Here is a 19,448-nt window from a genome sequence, read left to right on the forward strand (position 1 = left end):
CTATCTAGATGTCTGTTTTCAGCTGAATACTGTTGCATCCCTGGTATATTTGCCGGAAGCCCACACTATCTAGGAAACCAGATTAGATTGGCAAACGTGACTGGTATTTGAAACTCAAGACCTGGTTTAGTTAGCCTGAATACTGCTGGTTTATCTTTCTCGGTGTATTCTAAGCTGTTTACGTTCCTCTAATGGCAGATGTATTATGCTGCAGTGGTGACGCATGAATGCGTAGTGCCGATGCATTTGCTGCTGTTGAATGGTAAGCTTTAACACGTGATTTCGTGCTTAACTAATGTAAATCATTCGTGAATGTTCTCTTTTTGATAGGTATCCTTGGTTTGTGCTTGCAGTTGGTGATTATCGCGGTCCAGCGCTGCATGAGGGGGTGCCTATTTGATCCTGGCAACGCGTTTAGAGCTGACGCCCTCACTGGTTGTGCCAACACTTGGGGAATGGCCTCTCTGGGTGGATAGATACTGATTCTGCCCACCATAGAAAATGATCTACCTACCATAGAAAATGATCTACCTTTGTAGCTTCACGTTTTGTGATTTCTTTTACTGTGGTTGTGCCCTGTCCATGCGTGGTACCGAGGCAAGTAATTGTTGCTGGTAAGGACTATGAACCGGTAATAATGTGTTCTGCGTCAATTGATTGTGACTTTTCTCCTATTTGTCCTACTGTTAATTACTTCGAGATTAGCTTTGCAGGGATGCATTCACAGCTATCGGTGCAATTACGACAATGCTGAGGCGGAACAACTATTTGCTCTTCACAACACATTTAAGTTTTGCGCTCGTCCCGTCCTCACAAGATCACACACCTGGTTTTGCTAACCTGCGCGCAGCGTTTACTGGTTTTGCGCCTACTAATCTGTTTACATTGTTCCACCGCTAACTAGCGACAATTGCTGTGCTGGTGTCAGTATGCGGGTTACTAGGTCGAGCTCCCCAAGTTGGTTAGCAGCCTAATGCAGTATCTGTGCCTTGTGCTTCCATACAGCTTCGTTTGCTTACAGTTTATATCTCATCTTTCCTAGGTTGGCATCGAGGATGGTGCTATTGCGGTTTGGGATTACTCAAAGAGGAGTCAATTGTTTGCTACTACCAGGGTAGGCGCCTAGCGGTAATAGAATCCGCTCTACACCAGTGGTATTGCTATTTAGATGTTCCGGAACTCAGGTACTTGTTTAGTTAGCCTTAAATGTGCTGTTTTTTCTCTCATTTGATACTAATTTGTTTACGTTGCTCTACCGATAGGCAACTACTGCTGTAGTGGTGCTCGTAAATGCGCGGTGCCAATGCATTTGCTAATGTTGAATAGTAAGCTTTTACACGTGATTTCTTTCGAACCTAATGTAAATTGTTTGCGTAAGTTAGCCTTATGGACAATTTTACCTGGACTGCGCTGACAGATAATGATCACCACAGTCCCCGTTGAAAGGAAGTGCCTATTTTATCTTGGCAGCTTCGAATAATGCGTCGGCGGTACCGTTGTGCAAATTTCATATTTTGAGCTTCTCATACCTTTATCGTGTCTTTATCCATACCTTTTATCTAAGAACTCTTTAAAATTTAAAGCAAGGTATTCTGTATTTTGAAAATAAAGTGTCGTTTGCAAAAATGATGTGTCTTCTCCTCCTGTTCATGAGACGTGCTCTTTCACTTCGCTCCATGTCACCATGATTCCTCATTGACTCATTGCACTTCACATCCTTGCATTATTACTATTGTTTGTTAAAAAAAATGTTATGCTAATGTTTTCAGATATAACACCATGCCTCCAATATACATTTTGTATGGCCTAAGGCGTCATATATCTCTGGTGTGATTCCTTAAAAAAAAACAAGTTTCAGTATGTTATTTTGAAAATGATATTTTGGTTTTGTTGCAAGACTTGGTAAACCTGATCTCAGACCCCAAGTGAACAACTGAACATCCAAGCATGACCCAAAAACTAATTTATTTAAATCATTCCAATTAGAAAATAACACTACTTGGCTATTTGCAGATTTTGGTGATGCAGATATTTGATTTTGATGTAGAGGTGTCGAAGCAGAAATTTGAGGGTGATTTTGATGCGTTTACGACCTCGAAAGGTGTTAATTTTGCTAAACCTCTTGTTTCTTTTTTTGGTGCAGTTTGCTAAACCTCTTGTTGATGGTCAGGTAAAAGTCTATTTTAGTCGATGTCGAATCATTTTGGGAATAATGTTCTCGGTTCGTTTAGGAATATAAGTTAGTGGTACGGAGTTGGTACCACCATACTTATATGAGTTAAGTGTGTTAACTCGAGATTTGGTGTTTTGAAATTGTTTTAGAGAAAGTGTCCAAATCTGGTTGGTAGGAGCTAATGCTTTTGGTTAGATCATCCGGGCAAGAGCAATTTCTTTTAGCTAGATAATGAATGGAATTTTTACAGTTCGACTGCTTTTGGAAAGGTTTAATCGATTAGTGCTTTAGTGGTGTAATCGAGCTTATATGAAGCTCAAGTTCATCTTAGAAATTTGAGCTCAAGCTCTACTCAGACAAAGGCACACTTAGCCGAATTCATTTTTTCAAGCTTTTAAATTAAATCAAACTCCGTTTATAATTCTCCTAATTGAAAAAGGATAAATGAGGCTTATTGTCTGAAATTGAGGGAGCAATTGATGACGGTTATATTATAATGTACAAAATTTGAATAGAAAGGTGATAATGAACCGGGAAGAGCTTTTCTTATGAAAGGCTTACTAAGCCCAGTCTCAACTTGGATTTGGTCAAGCACGATCTCATTTTCGGTTTAACAAACTCAAAGCGAGATTGACCAAATCGATCTCGTCTAGCATGTATGTCTTGTTTACACCCTAGAGTAGATAGTTCCTCATATTATCCATGGTTTTATTATTGGGGAGAGCTTTTCAATCCTCCATGGTTTACACCCTTATAGGAGGCTATAAAGGCAGTAATGATGCTGGTTATGGTGGTAGGGACAATAATAGGTATATTATCTATGGTTTTAATTATTGGCAAGAGCTTTTCAATTGTCCATGTTTTATACTGTATTAATTATTTTCACTTTTTTTTAAATCTTCTCCAACATCACTCGTATGCACATATGCTAATTTCTGCTCGGCTCTTGCAAAAGGGATCTCCAGAGGTCAACGTTTCTGGCCGTTGCTACAGAACCTCTCTAAGTGACTCATAAATGAAAATCAATCATATATGCTTGAATGCAAATAACACTTAACGACGTGTTTGGCTAGCAAAATAGGAGGGCTGTTGTGCAGTGGTGTTCTGGAGGGATTTTTATTTGCCTTGGAGGAAGAAAATGGATTTTGATTTTGATTTTGAATGTGGAGAGGTGTTATGGAGTGTCAGTATTTATTTAATTAGAGGTTGATGTATTTCTTTAATTAGAGGTTGATGTCATGCTATAAATAGTGTTGACTGAAACTCAGATATGACGAACCGTGTCCAAATTAGAGAACTTTTTGATATCTAGGATTGCAAAACCGTAGCCGAACAATTGAACTCCTGATCTTCACGGCTGCAAACTGGAGATGGTGAACATGAAATAATTTGCTGTTTAGTCATGAGTGTTGACCATTTGCGATATAGGTGCTGGTGTTTTTTTCGAGTGTTAGTAACTGGTATAGAACCATGGTATCGAATCTTAGTTTGAACCTAAATGTGTGTATATTTAGCTAATTCTGTAGAAATTTAGAAAACAGTTAGTGTATTTTCTTTTCTTGAAGAAGTATTTACGAAAATATTGGTGTTAGACTTTAAGCTTATGGCGAAACATGGATAAATATTTTGTGATATTTTAGTAAATTTATTTTACCTTTATTAGTGTCTTTTCTTGAGTAACTACTAGGAAGTCTTTATTTGCTATTTAAGTTAAATGGAAGGAGAACTATTAAGGCTATAATATTGGTACGTTACTAAAGTTTTTGATGATATGCAATAATTAATAGGGCCTGAAATTGTTAACTATGTTTGCAATGCTGCCTTCCCTTAGCTGTGAAAGCAGCACAAAGGACATCCTTGGATGTTCACATGATATTCAAACAATAATTACATTCTTTTTTGCTCTTTATCTGGTCGGTATTGCGCAAGGTGGGTACGAGCCTTGTGTTCAGTCTTTTGGGGCTGATCAGTTCGATGGAGACGATCCTATGCAGAGCAAACCAAAAGCTCATTCTTTAATTGGTGATATGTTGGGGTGTGGACTGGTGGTTTGCTAGGCATTGGAGTCTTAAACTATGTCCAGGAAAACCTTAGTTGGTGCCTTGGATTTGGAATCCCGTGCGCTATTCATTTTTTTCCTTGAAACTTTGACATACCGCTTCATTGAGAAATGGGAAGGATGAAGTCCGTTCGTTAAAATTGCAGCAAGATATTGGAATGCCAGGCATTTTGTTCTCGCGGAATCAAACAAGACTCGAAGAATCTTGACTAATCATGTATCTGAACAATCAAGGTAAATGACATTACTTTCTGGATAAGTAGCATAGGATTGTCATTAATATTACTATGATTGTTGGCCAAGTAAGTTGAAAAGGTGTGCTATTTCTTTAATGTCTTTATTTACTGGACCTTGGGGGCAAGGTGATTGAAATTATTCCGCACTCTCATTATACTCGCCTTTGAATTTCTTGTTTAAGGATTAAGGTTATTAAGTGGTTTAACAGTTGAAAAGAGAATTGAAAATCCTATAATGTCAGATAATAGAGGTATGTATGAGCTGATTTGCTTCATCTCTATATTACTAGGTTTCTTGATAAAGCTCTTCTTAGGCCTGAGTTGTCGGAATTAGAAGAAGCTTCTTGCAGCACAAGCAAAGTTGAAGAAGCAAAGGCCATACTTGAGTTGCTTCCAATTTGGGCTACAAGTTTAGCATTCGCAATCGTATTTTCTCAGTCTTCAACTTCATTGACCAAGCAAGGCGTTACACTGGATAGACGTATAAAGTCAAGCTTTGTTATACCAGCTCCATTGTTAAATAAAATTGTCGAACAGTTAGTTTGTTCTTTGTATTTTGTAGGTGTAAATTGTTGTTTGTCGTTGTGTGTTTGTTAATCTTGCCACTACGCTCGCAAGTGCGATGCCTCTATTGGTCACCTATGTATCCTGATGCAAGTATGAAGTGTTTCAAGGTAATTAGAAGTAGTTGTATTTCCAGCCTTTACAAATTGCTAACTTCCTTTATTGTTATGCCTTGCGCCCTACTCGCTAGCGTACGATACGTCGTCTTGTCAGTTAGATATTACATATATTATACAAGATACTGCCAATACTAAATTAAACAGACCGGATCTAGGCGCTGCACTTCCACATATTAATAGCAGTTGTTTATAAAATGGTGTCGGGCAAGACATCTCACATCATCTGCCACCACATTTGCTTTGAATACAAATGTATGTGCGTATTTACAACTACGGTAGACGTTAGAAGGTGTGTACACTGTACCTTCCTTTCCGTTAACGATAACGTGAACGGTCAGAAATTTGGGGATTGCTATATGCTGATCAATCGGTTTACTGATATTTGTGCCCTGGAAGGAGATAAATTATAAACATTCTCATATTATCCGCGCCATCGTAAAGTCGCATCTACTTTTAATCAGACACACAAATGCTACGACATACTTTAAATGAGACACACACAAATGCTACAGCATGTACAGAAAACTAAGGACATCAGAGACCGTAAGACAGGACGATTACACAGAAGAATAGATGTTAAATTGTTAACGCCAACGCCTATAAAAGTATTTATATGATCGGTTTGCATACACAGGCTATGTCATCCGTCGCTAATTGTGTACATATAATTATACGTTCAATTTGTAGACTAACTATTGGTAATAAAGCAATAATAACGTGTTCAGCTAAAAACTTTGAATTATACAGATTAAGCTGACTATTTATTCCTCGGTTTATAAATTGTATGGGGCACAAAAATAGTGTTGATCGCTTTCTACGCTATTAGTTGTGAACGTTAATTCCGTCTTTCACTCCATCAACGATATTTCATAGCTATATCGTTTATACGATTGACCGAATTGGGGCACCGCGCCCGGTAGGGCGCGGAGCAACAACTAGTTATAGCAAAAACAACTAATACAAAAAAATATACCCGTATATATTGATGAGATTTCTCAGTAGCGACTTGAGAGCAACCAGATTGACGAGAGGGTACTTTTATCGGATTTATAGCGAAACAACCAAGTTCAGACAGCGAAACAAACAAGTAGGTTTCAGAAACATGTCCAAATGCTGCAGTATTACTATAAGGTGAACAAATTAAATCAAACATTATGATAAAATTGAGTCGAAATTAGCCTCAAAAATAGGCCCGCAATTATAGCAAAAACAACTAATAGCCGCTTGTGACGGCTGATTTTGAAATGAACGAACAAAATAAAATTTAATAGCATGATCACATTATTAAAAAAATCTAAGAAAGGTAAAGACAACATTAAGGTCCATCCTCAAGTTGTTGCAATTTAGTTAAAGAGCAACCTCCTGGAATCGCAACGAGGCTTGCAATACAAAGCATGTATGATCCAGTCCTTCCCGGTCTCTCTAGTTTGAATGGTATCCTTGTGTTATCTCGTTGATCATACCAATAGAGTTCAGCTGTGTTATCGTAAACAGTGTAATAGTCGTAAATAAATAAACGATTGGATTCGTCTTTTGAAAGAGCAATTAGCAATACTTTGTATACAGCTTTAGGAAGGTGCAACATTTTCGTCCATGAACCATATTCTTCCATCATCCAAATCTCACTTGATTCAATATCATATTCACCAACATGTAAGCATAACCGTCCATCCAACTCTCCAAGTTCTACATCACCATTCACTTTAACCGGTAACCTTAAATCATCTCTCCATTTCTCATAAACAACATCAAACCGAGCAATTTTATATTCATTGATGCGGCCTTCTGTCACAAGATAGTGTAGCATTTCGTTTACTAATATTGCTGGGCTTTTGATTATTGTCAAACATCGTCTCTCGGTTGAAACGAGAGTAAGAGGGGTAGGAGAGCTCCATAACTCAGTCTTCAGGTTGTATATAAACACATGCCTGTCTCCGTCATCAACCCTCCAACAACTTCTAGTCCCTACAATCTTGTAGTCGTTGTGTTTGCTATCGTAACCAAAACCATATGATATACAATCCTTCGTCCATTTCGTCTCTGAGCAAGGAAGGATTGATTTGAAGGTACGCGTTGTAGGGTTGCATATAAGGAAGCACCTAACATTATTAAAAGACCTAGTGGTTTCGTTAGGCCAATTCTGACTTAGTGCAACTTTGAAACAAACCAAGCCATTGCAGGAGCCTACCTTACTTATGATGTCCTCGTTTGTTACGGTATCCTTAGGCCATTTCGATTTGATCCATTTCAAGGGATCATAAAGATCAACAATACTAATTATACCTAGTGTATCGTCACCTATAAGGATACAATTGTGTCGTGAGTCGGGTTTGAGAGATTTGTTAAGTTGAAGTTTACGAAGAAGGGGGTGTTTATAAGATCGTACCACTCTTTGCATACGCACTTGAACCGTAGGGCGGATTTAGCTGGTAACCAAACCAGTATCTCTAGGATCACATCTAATGGTACTCGACGGTCTACCATTCCGAACCAATAGTTAGGAAATTATGTTTATACTAATTCTTAATGATACCCTAAATCTCAAAGCATATATGTATACCACCGAAAGTTTGGTATATTATTGAGTTTAGGAAGGTGATTGTTGCTAGGACTCTAATTTCAATTGCGTTTCCAAATATCTTGCTATTAAATTTAATGTGATATTTATATCACACTTTCCAAATATTTTTTTTTGGGTCTAAACCATCCGGTAATCCGAACCACATTGGGCCGACTAATCCGGATTTCGGGGCGTGTCCAAGGATTACGGTATTTAAGCCCCTCCCAATCGCAGTTGTGGGGGATCGATCCGCAGACCTCCCTACCAAGCGCAGCCCCATGCTACCACTGCGCCAACCAACGATTGGTGCACTTTCCAAATATAATGCTGTAGTAACCATGTAATCTAGTGTACGATGAGTTAGGCCGAGGTGGCAATCGGATCAGCCAAGTCGAGTTCGGGTCAGCCACCCTTTCGGGTCGGGTCGGGTCGGGTTCGGACCGTTATCGGGTCAATTTATTTCGGGTCAAGTGATGTATCGGTTTGGACCGGGTCAATATCGAGCCCGGTTACTTCATTGTATTATGTCACTTTTTGACAATTAAATTTAGTTTTTAACCATTATATGGCGTAGTAACTTCATTAATCATTATTAAGTCAAACGTATAAATCTCTATTATTTTGAACATTGTCTGCAATAGCGAGACAACTGAGAAAACAATGGCATTGATCATAGGCGTCAGACCAATGGCATGTGCTCGGATAAAACAACATCAGAAGTTTTAAGATTGTATCGAAAGAAGGCACCAAAGATGGAGTTATATTTCGACATCATCAACAAGGGAGTGTGCTAGTAATCTCTAACAATTGTTGGATTTTTAAAATTGGAATATTTTATAAGCCCTTCAAATATATATAAGCAGTAGTTTCATCATCTTAGGCTTAAATAGAGATTATTGAATGTGGCTTTATATAAAAATGATGGGCCCGTTAAGGAGGTCAGAGGTACACAACCTTACGCAGGCTATTATTAATTAAATGACCTGGAAGACGAGAAGGAAAAGAAAGACAACACTAAGCGCCTTCCTCAAGTTGTTGCAATTTAGTTAAGGAACAACCTCCTGGAATCGCAACGAGGCTTGCAATACAAAGCTCGTATGATTCTCTGTTCCTCGGCATTGTCTCTGCTAGTTTAAATGGTGTCTTTGTGTTATCTCGTTGATCATACCAAAAGAGTTGAGTTCCTTCACTGTGAAAATATTGAATAAGTAGAAGACGGTGTCCATCCTTTGAACGAGCAATTAGATGATGCATGTATAAGTCTCCAGAAATATCAAACATCTTTTTCCATGAACCATCATGTTCCTCCATCATCCAAAACTCACTCGATCTAACACGATGATCAGCAACATGTAAGTATAACAATCCATTCAACTTCTCAAGTTGTACAAAATGATGAAACTTAAAAAGTTGAACCGGCGGTATACTTAGGTCATCTCTCCATTTCTCAGAAACGACATCATAACGAGCAATTCGATAATCATCACTGGTGAGGTCTTCTATCTCAGAATAAAGAACAAGATAATATAGCATATTATTGTTTCCGTATATTGCTTCGCTATTGATTGTCCAATTTCTTCCGGTTGGAACGCGGGTAGGGGTGGAGGAACCGCTCCATAAATCAGTGTTTAAGCTGTATGTACACACATATTTGTTAGTCACTCCCAAACTACAACTAGTAACTACGATCTTATAGTCGTCGTGTACACTATCGTAACCAAAACCACATGATATGAAACTTTGCGTCCATTTCTTCTCCATTGAAGGAAGGATCGATTTGAACGTACGAGTTGTAGGGTTGCATATAAGGAATCTGCTAAGCCCGTAATTGGTATATTCACGACTCCTAATAATTTTGAAGCAAACCAAACCATTGCAAGAGCCTACAAAATATACAGAATCACCATCGTTTACGGTATCCTTAGGCCAATTCAATTTTATCGCTTTAACAGGCTGATAAAGATCATCAACGCCACAAAGGGTATTACTAGTAATCCAGAGAAGCATACAATCGTGTTGCGAGTTGGGTTCGAGGGACTTGTTAAGATGGAGTTTAATGAAGGTGGGACTGTTGATAAGATTGTACCAATCTTTGCATACGCACTTGAACCGTAGGATGAATACAGTCGGTAACCAGACCAGTATCTCGAAAATCAGGTCTAATGGTATTCGAGGGGCTGCCATTACAACTGTATAGGGTTATTAAATTTTTAGATTCTTAATCAAAGATAAGACAAGCTGTAGCAGCAGAAATTTTATTTAATCTAGGAAGGTGTTTGATTGATGTTAGGATTCTAATTATATTTATGGTAGACGAGAGGTTAACAAAAGTTTATTGTCTTTCCATAACTCCATAAGCAAGCAGTGGCATATCTAGAAATTGTAGACGGGGGATGCAAAAATTAAATTCAACAGAACTTAAAGCATCGAGTTAGTACCGGCTTTTAGATTGCGGTAAGGAGAGAGAGTGTACGCATAAAAAATGATAGAATTAAATTTATATACTCGGATTAGAGGAGTCGTTTTTTCAACGACTGACCCAAAAAAATTGAAGCCGAATTATAATCTTGAGGCCTACCAAGATCTGAACAAACTCCTCCGATCTTCAAAGACAGACGAACACCAATAATAAAGCCCGAAACAAACTGAGTTTTCTTCTATAGAAGCTAATAAAGAAATATAGACTAATAAGAAATTAAGTAAATAATTTCCTTAAGTCGCTGAAATATCACGTCCAAACTTGGAAAGTGGGAAGGCCCACTTAAATTCCAAAACCAAAGTCCCAGCAAGTCAGCATGTAGAAACTTAGCCGAAGAATATCAAACACAAAGTTTGAAGTCAGTTAAACACGAGACTCACGGAAGTTATGGACATGCCTTCTTCGTCTCGCCTTTAGTTTAATCCGTCTTCGACACAAATTCAAGGCAGAAATTCCTAACACGTGTAGAGTTGTACTTATAGTTATATTGAATGCAAATAATATATTGATGAAATTTCTCAGTAGCGACTTGGGAGCAAGCGGATTGACTTATTGAAATAAAATGACACGACCCTTTTGCTTAAAATGAAATAGTATACTCTTAAAAAAATCTAAGAAAGGTAAAGACAACATTAAGCACCATCCTCAACTTGTTGCAATTTTGTTAAGGAGCACCCTTTTGCTTAAAATGAAATAGAGCATGGATTAATATGAGAATAGGAGACATAATTTAGATTACTCTCATGAAATAACCCTTAAATTTATATACTTGGTTTAGAAGAGTCAGTTTCAACTTGGGAGCAAGCGGATTGACTTGAAATTAAATGACCCGACCCTTTTGCTTAAAATGAAATAGTATATTGACGAGATGGTACTTTATCGGATTCGGTCATTGTAGCCATCTAAACACTCTAAATGCATGAATAAAACACAATCATTAGTGTAAAGATGATATATTGGGTTAACCATTGCCATTGGTTTCGACCTAGTTATCATGATTTTTTTTAGTTTAGTGCCCTGCAGTATGAGTTTATTATAATGGCCACATTTATAGCGAAATATTAAGATTAAATATAATAGTTGGGCCTAAATCATCGCCTTAAGGTTTTGGTTAATATGGTTCATCTATCATAGTATCAGGGCCAGTGTGACCAAGTGGTCACGGGTTCAAATCCTGGCAGCCTATAATAACTCACGAAATGAAAATTAAGCACATGGCATGAGGGGTCTGCGCACTAACCACTCTTCGAGCCCAATGGGCACTCGAGTAAGGAGCGTATTAAGAATAAATATAATAGTTGTGCCTCAACCATCATTTAACGTTTTGGTTGATATGGTTAATCTATCACGAAACAACTAAGTTCAGACAGCAAAACAAACAAGTAGCTTTCAGAAACATGTCCAAATGCTGCAATATTACTATAAGGTGAACAAATCAATCATTATGATAAAATTGAGTCGAAATTAGCCGCAAATATAGCAAAAACTACAAATAGCCGTCTGTTACGGTTGATTTAGAAATGAACAGACAAAATAAAATTTAATAGCATGATCACATTATTAAAAAAATCTATGAAAGGTAAAGACAACATTAAGCACCATCCTCAAGTTGTTGCAATTTAGTTAAGGAGCACCCAGGAATGGCAACGAGGCTTGCAATACAAAGCTTGAATGATCCTCCATTCCCCGGCAATAATGTATTTAGTGTGAATGATGATGTCCTAGTGTTATCTCGTTGATCATACCAAAAGAGTCGAGGACTGTAATTGTAATAGTCACGAATAAATAAACGATGGGATCCGTCTTTTGAAAGAGCAATTGGCAATATTTTGTATACTTCTTTAGGAAGATGAAACATCTTCTTCCATGAACCATACTCTTCCATCATCCAAATCTCACTTGATTCAATACCATATTCACCAACATGTAAGTATAACCGTCCATCCAACTCTCCAACTCGTACATGACCATTCACTTTAACCGGTAACCTTAGATCGTCTCTCCATTTCTCATAAACAACATCAAACCGAGCTATTTTATATTCATTGATGGGGCCTTGTGTCACAAAGGAAACAAGATAGTGTAGCATATCGTTTACTAATATTGCTGGCCTTTGGATTATTGTCAAACATCGTCTCTCGGTTGAAACGAGAGTAAGAGGGGTAGGAGAGCTCCATAAATCAGTCTTCAGGCTGTATATAAACACATGCCTTTCTCCGTCATCAACCCTCCAACGACTTCTAGTCCCTACAATCTTGTAGTCGTCGTGTTCACTATCGTATCCAAAACCATATGATATAAAATTATTCGTCCATTTCGTCTCCGAGCAAGGAAGGATTGATTTGAAAGTACGCGTTGTAGGGTTGCATATAAGAAAGCACCTAGCTTTATAATAAAACTTAGTGTTATCGTTAGGCCAATTCTGTCTTATTACTTTGAAGCAAACCAAACCATTGCAGGAGCCTACAATACATATGATGTCCTCGCCTGTTACGGTATCCTTAGGCCAATTCAATTTGATCCATTTCAAGGGATCATAAATATCATCAACAATACTAATGCTACGATTAGCATTACATAAAAGGATACGATTGTGTCGTGAGTCGGGTTTGAGGGATTTGTTAAGTTGAAGTTTAGCGAAGAAAGGGGTGTTTATAAGATTGTACCACTCTTTGCTTACGCACTTGAAGCGTAGGGCAGATTTAACTGGTAACCAAACTAATATTTCGAGGATAACATCTAATGGCACACAATGAGTCGTCTTTAGACACTTCATGTCTCAAAATTTTGTGACGGTAACCAAACCAGTATCGTATCTCTAGGATCAGATCTTCCGATCCAACAGTAAGGAAATTATGTTTATGACTCTTAATGACACCCTAATCTCAACGCATATGTATACAAGAGGAAGTATATTCAGTTTAGGAAAGCGATTGTTGCTAGGATTCTAATTAATAGCATGTCGTAATCTAATGTATGTTTAACATGTGCCCTATTTAGAGCACATGTTAGAAAAACACATTAGATTACAGCATGATACTTGGAAATTCAATGGAAATTAGAATCCTAGCAACAATCACTTTCCTAAATTAAAGATACTTCCTATTGTTTATATATTAATATATATACTTTTGAGATTTAGGATGTAATTAAGAATCATAAACATAAATTGCAATGTTAGTCCGTCGAGTACAATTAGATCTGATTCTAGAGATACTGAGTTTGTTACCGGCTAAATCCATCTTAGTTTCAAATGTGTATGCAAAGAGTGGTACAATCTTATCAAAAGCCCCTTCTTCATTAAATTCCATATTAATTAACAAATCCCTCGAACCAAACTCGCAAAACGATTATTGTATCCTTTTCTGGACTAGCAATTACCTTTGTGTCGTCGATGATCTTTATCAGCCCGTTAAACGGAAGCTATTGAATTGGCCTAAGGATACCATAAGTGATGACTGATGATTAGACAAATACCGTAGGCTCTTGCAATGGTTTGGCTTGCTTCAAACTTGCTGGGACGATTTTTGGTACCGGGGAGGCTTATTACGGGATTAAATACTTCCTTATATGCAACCCTACAACACGTACTTTTAAATCAATCCTTCCTTATATGTTGTGGTTTCGGTTAAGATAGTGAACACGACAACTGTAAGAATATAAGATTGTAAGGACTCGTTATGTTTGACGAAAGCCATCGTTTATTATTTCAAGATTATTCATCTAATAATAAGGATGCTCTCAAATGGTATGATCGACGAGATAATACAATTAAAACCTTCGAGGTAGAACCATTTCCTAAAGACCGATTTGCAATTATGCATTGTATTGCAAGCTTAGTTGAGATTCCAGGATGCTCCTTAACAAAGTTGCAGGAATTGAAGGAGTAAGTAGCTTAGTGTTGTCTTTTACTTTGTATTCTTTCCGTCTCAATTATTGTTTACCTTTTTTAATGCATTGTGAAGGATATTTTAATCCAAGATAAACAAATGACTTGAATTTATATTAGCTCGGGTGTAGGTTCATGTTAATCCAAGATCACATGTCCCACTTTTGTGTCTCATCTCCAGTCCCATTGTCTTTATCTTACGACACATCATTATTCACACGATAAGATTGATAGCAAATTAAATTCTTTTAAACTAATGATGTGTCACAAGGTGAGTATAGTGCGACACAAGATGGGATATAAAATAGGACAGAGAATCCGCTCTCCTGGATCGCTTTGTACTCAGGCGTAAGTGGGCATCCTTTTTTTTATAAACTTATCTCACTTGTATGTAGAGCTGGCAAGTATGACCCGGCCCGAGTAATCCGTCTCGAACCTGAGCAAACCCGACCCGTTAAAACCCGAGAATTTTGCGACCCGAAACCAACTCGACCCGATGACGACCCGTAACCTGACACAACCGGATAATCAATGACCCGACCTGACAATTATTAAGCTTAATACTGATCAAAATGAAAGTGATTGAGTGTTTAGATTGATATGTTTGGCCTATTCATGAAGTAACTAAACCAAATAATGGTTAAAAACTATATTTAATGATTAAAAATTGAAATAATGCGATAAAATAACCGGACTCGATAATGACCCGACCAAAACCCGATCCGACCCAATACATCATTTGACCTGAAATAAACCAACCCGATAACGACCTGAATCTTACCCGGCCCGGAAGGGCAGGCTGACCCGAAATGACCTAGCCCGACTTGAGCTGACCCAAACCCGGCCCGAATGAGCCGAATGCCACCTCTACCTATACATTTCTATTATCGACTTTTCTCGCTTGTATACTGTTGAATTTAGCCGATCCTTAGTCCTTGCCCATAATATATTCTTCAGAGATAGGTGATATAAGAAACTTGCACCGATTATTCCTCCATGCATGCTAATTTATTTAGTGAAGTTGAGCATGTTTCTGTAAACACAAATCCTTAAAAGAGACGGTTTCTTATTAAATAAAAACTTATTTATTATCAGCCACTTGATTAATTTAAGACGTATGGAGTATTATTTTATGAAGGGTTTTCTAAGTTCTAACATGTGATAATAAGCTAATTAGGGAAATTTTGTTGAGAATATATCATGACAAGTTAGAGTTGAAACCCAGAAAAACCCGATTATATTTGGAAACCCAATGGAAATTAGAATCCTAGCAACAATCACTTTCCTAAATTAAAGATGCTTCCTATTGTTTATATATATACTCTGAGATTTTTAGGATGTAATTAAGAATCGTAAACATAATTTCCTTACACTATAGGATCGCAATGTTAATCTGTCGAGTACCATTAGATGTGATCCAAGAGATACTGGTTTGGTTACCGGCTAAAACCGTCTTACGCTTGAGGTGCGTATGCAAAGAGTGGTACAATCTTATCAACAGTCCTCTATTCGCTAAACTCCATCTTAACAAATCCCTCATATCCAACTCTGTTACGAGATATCGGTATATGTCGAGATATCGACATATTCATATTTAGGAAATAGGGTATCGTAATATATCGTAGAGAATAATATTGATTTATATTTTATAGCGTTTCCGTTAATAGGAGATCCTAAGTCTACTATATATACGACATCTTATTGTATTGGTAGAACCACGAACGATTATCAATAATACGACAATTATTTCTATGCAATTCCCCTTCTCGTTTTCTAATAAACTCACAACACAATCGTATCTTTGTATGTATTGATACACATAGTATTAGTATTGTTGATGATATGTATAATCCCTTGAAATGGATCCAATTGAATTGGCCTAAGGGTACTCTAATTTACCCCGATACAAACATCCTGTAGGCTTTTGCAATGGCTTGATTTTATTCGAAGTTAGTCAGATGATTTTTCATCCCGGCGCTAAGCCTGATTATAACGTTAGATGCTTCCTTATATGCAACCCTACAACGCGAACTTTCAAATCAATCCTTCCTTGCTCGGAGAGGAAATGGACGGACTCCGGTTTATTATATGGTTTTGGTTACGATATTGAACACGATGACTATAAGATCATAGTGACTAAATTTGTTTTCGCGGAGGATGACAGACCCGTGTGTATATACAGCTTGAAAACAGGTTTATGGAGCTGGACCGACCTTCCTACCAGCGTTTCAACCGGAAGATGTAATTGGACAATCATAGGAGAAGCAATATATGTAAACAATATGCTACACTATCTTGTTACCCATGAATACAAATATTTTAAAATTGCTCGTTTTGATATCGTTTCTGAGAAATGGAGAGACGACCTAAATTTACCGGTTCAAGTGAGTGGTTATGTACAATTTGGAAATTTGGATGGACGGTTGTTCTTAAATGTTGGTGAATATAAAATTGTTTCGAGTGACGTTTGGATGATGGAAGAATATGGTTCATGGAAGAAGATGTTTCATTTTTCTCTTGATTTATTCGGGCGATGTCCAATTGCTCGTTCCAAGGACGGATGTGATCATCGTTTACTTATTCGCGATGAAGGGGATGACACAGCTGAATTTTTTTGGTATGATCAACGAGATAACACAAGGATACCATTCAAACTAGAGAGATCGGGAAGGACTGGATTATACGAGCTTTGTATTGCAAGCCTCGTTGCGATTCCAGGAGGTTGCTCCTTAACAAAATTGCAACAACTTGAGGATGGAGCTTAATATAATTTGAATTTTGTTTTCTCATAAAAATCATGTGGTCAGTCGTTTACTTTGTACGCTTTCCGTCTCACTTGTTTGTTAACTTTTACAAATGATTGAGACGAAAAGGAGTATATTTTTATCCAAGAATAAATGTTTTCTTCGCTTAAAAAGTAATTTATGGTGATAAAATTAGATTTTGGTTTGGGACTTGTTTGATAATCTTGGAATTGGCTGTCACGGTTTGATCTCAGTTGTTTCGCTATTGCAGCCAATGTCGACTCATTATGATTTATGGTATGCGGCCACATTATGCTATTTGGTTTAGAATTCTAGATACGGAATTGCAGACTTGAGAGTAATCAAACGAGGTTTTTTTTATAAAATCAAACAAAAAATGGCACAGGAAACTCAAGTTCCCATTGCTTAGTACGGAGTACATTGTATATGAATCTTGTTACCAAAAACATCACTTCCCTAGTGCTCGACTGGCTCCAGAATGTGGCCAGAGTATTTTCGGATGACCCATAATAATTTTTGTTACCCAAAGACGAGAAAAAAAATACATAAAAAGAGAACGAGACGACATAATTGAATCTTCAACGAGCAACTCTGAGAAACATGTCCGACTTCACCACATAAACCAACGGAGAAGAATGGCCGGTGAGAGTTTCTTGCATCACCTATCTCCTCAACGTCTGAAGGATATATTCTGCGTAAAGGTGATCGTTGCTAAGATTGGGTTGGGTCATTTAGGAAAGGTGATCGTTGCTAAGATTCTAATTTCGATTGAGTTTCCAAATAGTGTACTGTAATCTAAGGAATCTAATGTGTTTTTCATAAAATAGTTTCCAAAAATAATGTTGTAATCTAGTGTAAGATAAGTTCAGTTAATAGATCATACAACCAGTTGTACCTAGTTGTATGCTCTAGAACCCGAACTATATAATAATGTTTTCGAGTTTTACTAGTATAAAGTTTATGAATTTATTCACTTAAACAATAAACTCTAAAAAATTACAATAAAACTCAAAAACAATTACATATAAGTTTAGTTAAATTTGAGTTTTGACGAAATAAAATTAAATTAAAATATAACTTATAAACTTTAATAAGCTCAAAAAAAAAATACACATAGCTCAAAAATAAATAAAGTTTAAGGTCAAAAAAAAAAAAAATTGGAGGTAGTACGTTTGGGTTGGGTCATTTAGGAAAGGTGATCGTTGCTAAGATTCTAATTTCGATTGAGTTTCCAAATAGTGTACTGTAATCTAAGGAATCTAATGTGTTTTTCATAAAATAGTTTCCAAAAATAATGTTGTAATCTAGTGTAAGATAAGTTCAGTTAATAGATCATACAACCAGTTGTACCTAGTTGTATGCTCTAGAACGCGAGCTATACCATAAAATTTCTGAACTCACCCACTTAAACATAAAAAAAATTAACTTTAAGAAAGCTAAAAAAAATTACACATAAGCTCGATAAGATATAACTTGGTTGTATGATGCTATTGTACCACTGGAGGTATAATGTTATTTGTGCGATAAGTTTGGGTTCCTCGAAAGCCGATCACTATAAAGGATGATTCCCTTGTTATGATTTGATATGCTTCGGAAACTTTTGGGTCGGACTAAAAGATGGCACGCCGTAGATGGAGTTATCGACATCATCAACGACTGAGTGGCCTGGGATCGTACGAGGTTTTAGCATTTGATTACTCCCTCTGTCTCGCCGTCCCAGTTATTTATTGTCTTATTCCATTTTTTGGGTGTCTCAGTCAGTTATCATTCTTTCTAAATGAACTTGATGAGCAATTTGATCATTCACACAAAATTATCAAGAAATTATATTTGGTTAAGAATTCTAGATACGGGATTGCAGACTTGAGAGTAATCAAACGAGGTTTTTTTAATAAAATCAAACAAAAAATTGTATATGAATCTTGTTAGCAAAAACATAACTTCGTTCCCTGGTGTGCTCGACTGACTCCCGCTTGTGGCCAGAGTATTTTCGGATGACCCATAATGATTTTTGTTACCAGAAGACGAGGAAAAAAAATACATAAAAAGAGAATGAGACGACGTTGAATCTTCAACGAGCAACTCTGAGAAACAAACATGTCCGACTTCACCACATAAACCAACGGAGAAGAATGGCCGGTGAGAGTTTCTTGCATCACCTATCTCCTCAACGTCTGAAGGATATATTCCGCGTAAAGATCCCTGAAAATTCAACAACATCGAAACAAAGAAAAGATTAGATATCAGACATTATTAAACAAGTTCGAAACAATTTAATAAGCTTACATTGAATGTTGGATGGCTTGATGAGCAGTCTTGGCTGGCAGAAATTCGTCCACTGCGACTTCTTTGTTCTCATTTTTCTTATCTAACATCATACTACTCGTATAAGTTAAGAAAATTCTCGAAAAAGCACAGTTATTGGACTGTCTTAAAGAAATATAGAAGGATACAGTCCTCGAAAAAGCGCCTGATCTCAGCCAGACGATGGGGATGTAGAATTTTTAAAGGGAATATAATTAGAGAGAAAAAGGGAGAAGTTAATCGTAAACTTGCTCAATTATTAAACATAAACTAACGGCCTTTATATAGGCTTACATAAAC

The 19,448-nt window shown here is 37.1% G+C and overlaps 3 protein-coding genes and 2 long non-coding RNA genes across 8 annotated transcripts; 2 read left to right on the plus strand and 3 right to left on the minus strand.

Annotated features, from left to right (window-relative positions):
• The first annotated feature begins 18 nt into the window (after positions 1 to 18).
• On the plus strand, positions 19 to 5,200 carry LOC141594900 (uncharacterized). 4 transcript variants are annotated; one of them, XR_012522248.1, is made up of 9 exons: positions 19 to 103; positions 199 to 262; positions 354 to 631; positions 714 to 961; positions 1,043 to 1,184; positions 1,263 to 1,325; positions 2,014 to 2,101; positions 3,129 to 4,466; positions 4,759 to 5,200. It is a non-coding gene; the product is annotated as an uncharacterized LOC141594900 (long non-coding RNA). The 4 variants fall into 4 exon arrangements; XR_012522246.1 differs by having other exon boundaries at positions 1,043 to 1,325; XR_012522247.1 differs by having other exon boundaries at positions 1,263 to 2,101.
• Positions 5,201 to 8,725: 3,525 nt separating this feature from the next.
• On the minus strand, positions 8,726 to 9,895 carry LOC141629807 (F-box/kelch-repeat protein At3g23880-like). The gene has a single exon (XM_074442762.1). It carries the CDS (start codon positions 9,893 to 9,895, stop codon positions 8,726 to 8,728), a length of 1,170 nt encoding a protein of 389 aa, XP_074298863.1.
• A 1,886-nt stretch (positions 9,896 to 11,781) lies between these two features.
• Positions 11,782 to 13,033, minus strand: LOC141629865 (F-box/kelch-repeat protein At3g23880-like). The gene has a single exon (XM_074442811.1). It carries the CDS (start codon positions 12,964 to 12,966, stop codon positions 11,782 to 11,784), a length of 1,185 nt encoding a protein of 394 aa, XP_074298912.1. The 5' UTR covers positions 12,967 to 13,033.
• A 3,004-nt stretch (positions 13,034 to 16,037) lies between these two features.
• LOC141629937 (F-box/kelch-repeat protein At3g06240-like) lies at positions 16,038 to 16,844 on the plus strand. Its single transcript, XM_074442868.1, has one exon. It carries the CDS (start codon positions 16,038 to 16,040, stop codon positions 16,842 to 16,844), a length of 807 nt encoding a protein of 268 aa, XP_074298969.1.
• A 1,963-nt stretch (positions 16,845 to 18,807) lies between these two features.
• On the minus strand, positions 18,808 to 19,337 carry LOC141647196 (uncharacterized). Its single transcript, XR_012545689.1, has 3 exons — positions 19,298 to 19,337; positions 19,131 to 19,212; positions 18,808 to 19,046 (listed from the first exon to the last, which is right to left on the minus strand). It is a non-coding gene; the product is annotated as an uncharacterized LOC141647196 (long non-coding RNA).
• Positions 19,338 to 19,448: the final 111 nt, after the last annotated feature.

Source organism: Silene latifolia, chromosome 1 (genome assembly GCF_048544455.1).
Source record: "Silene latifolia isolate original U9 population chromosome 1, ASM4854445v1, whole genome shotgun sequence".
Taxonomy (NCBI): domain Eukaryota; kingdom Viridiplantae; phylum Streptophyta; class Magnoliopsida; order Caryophyllales; family Caryophyllaceae; genus Silene; species Silene latifolia.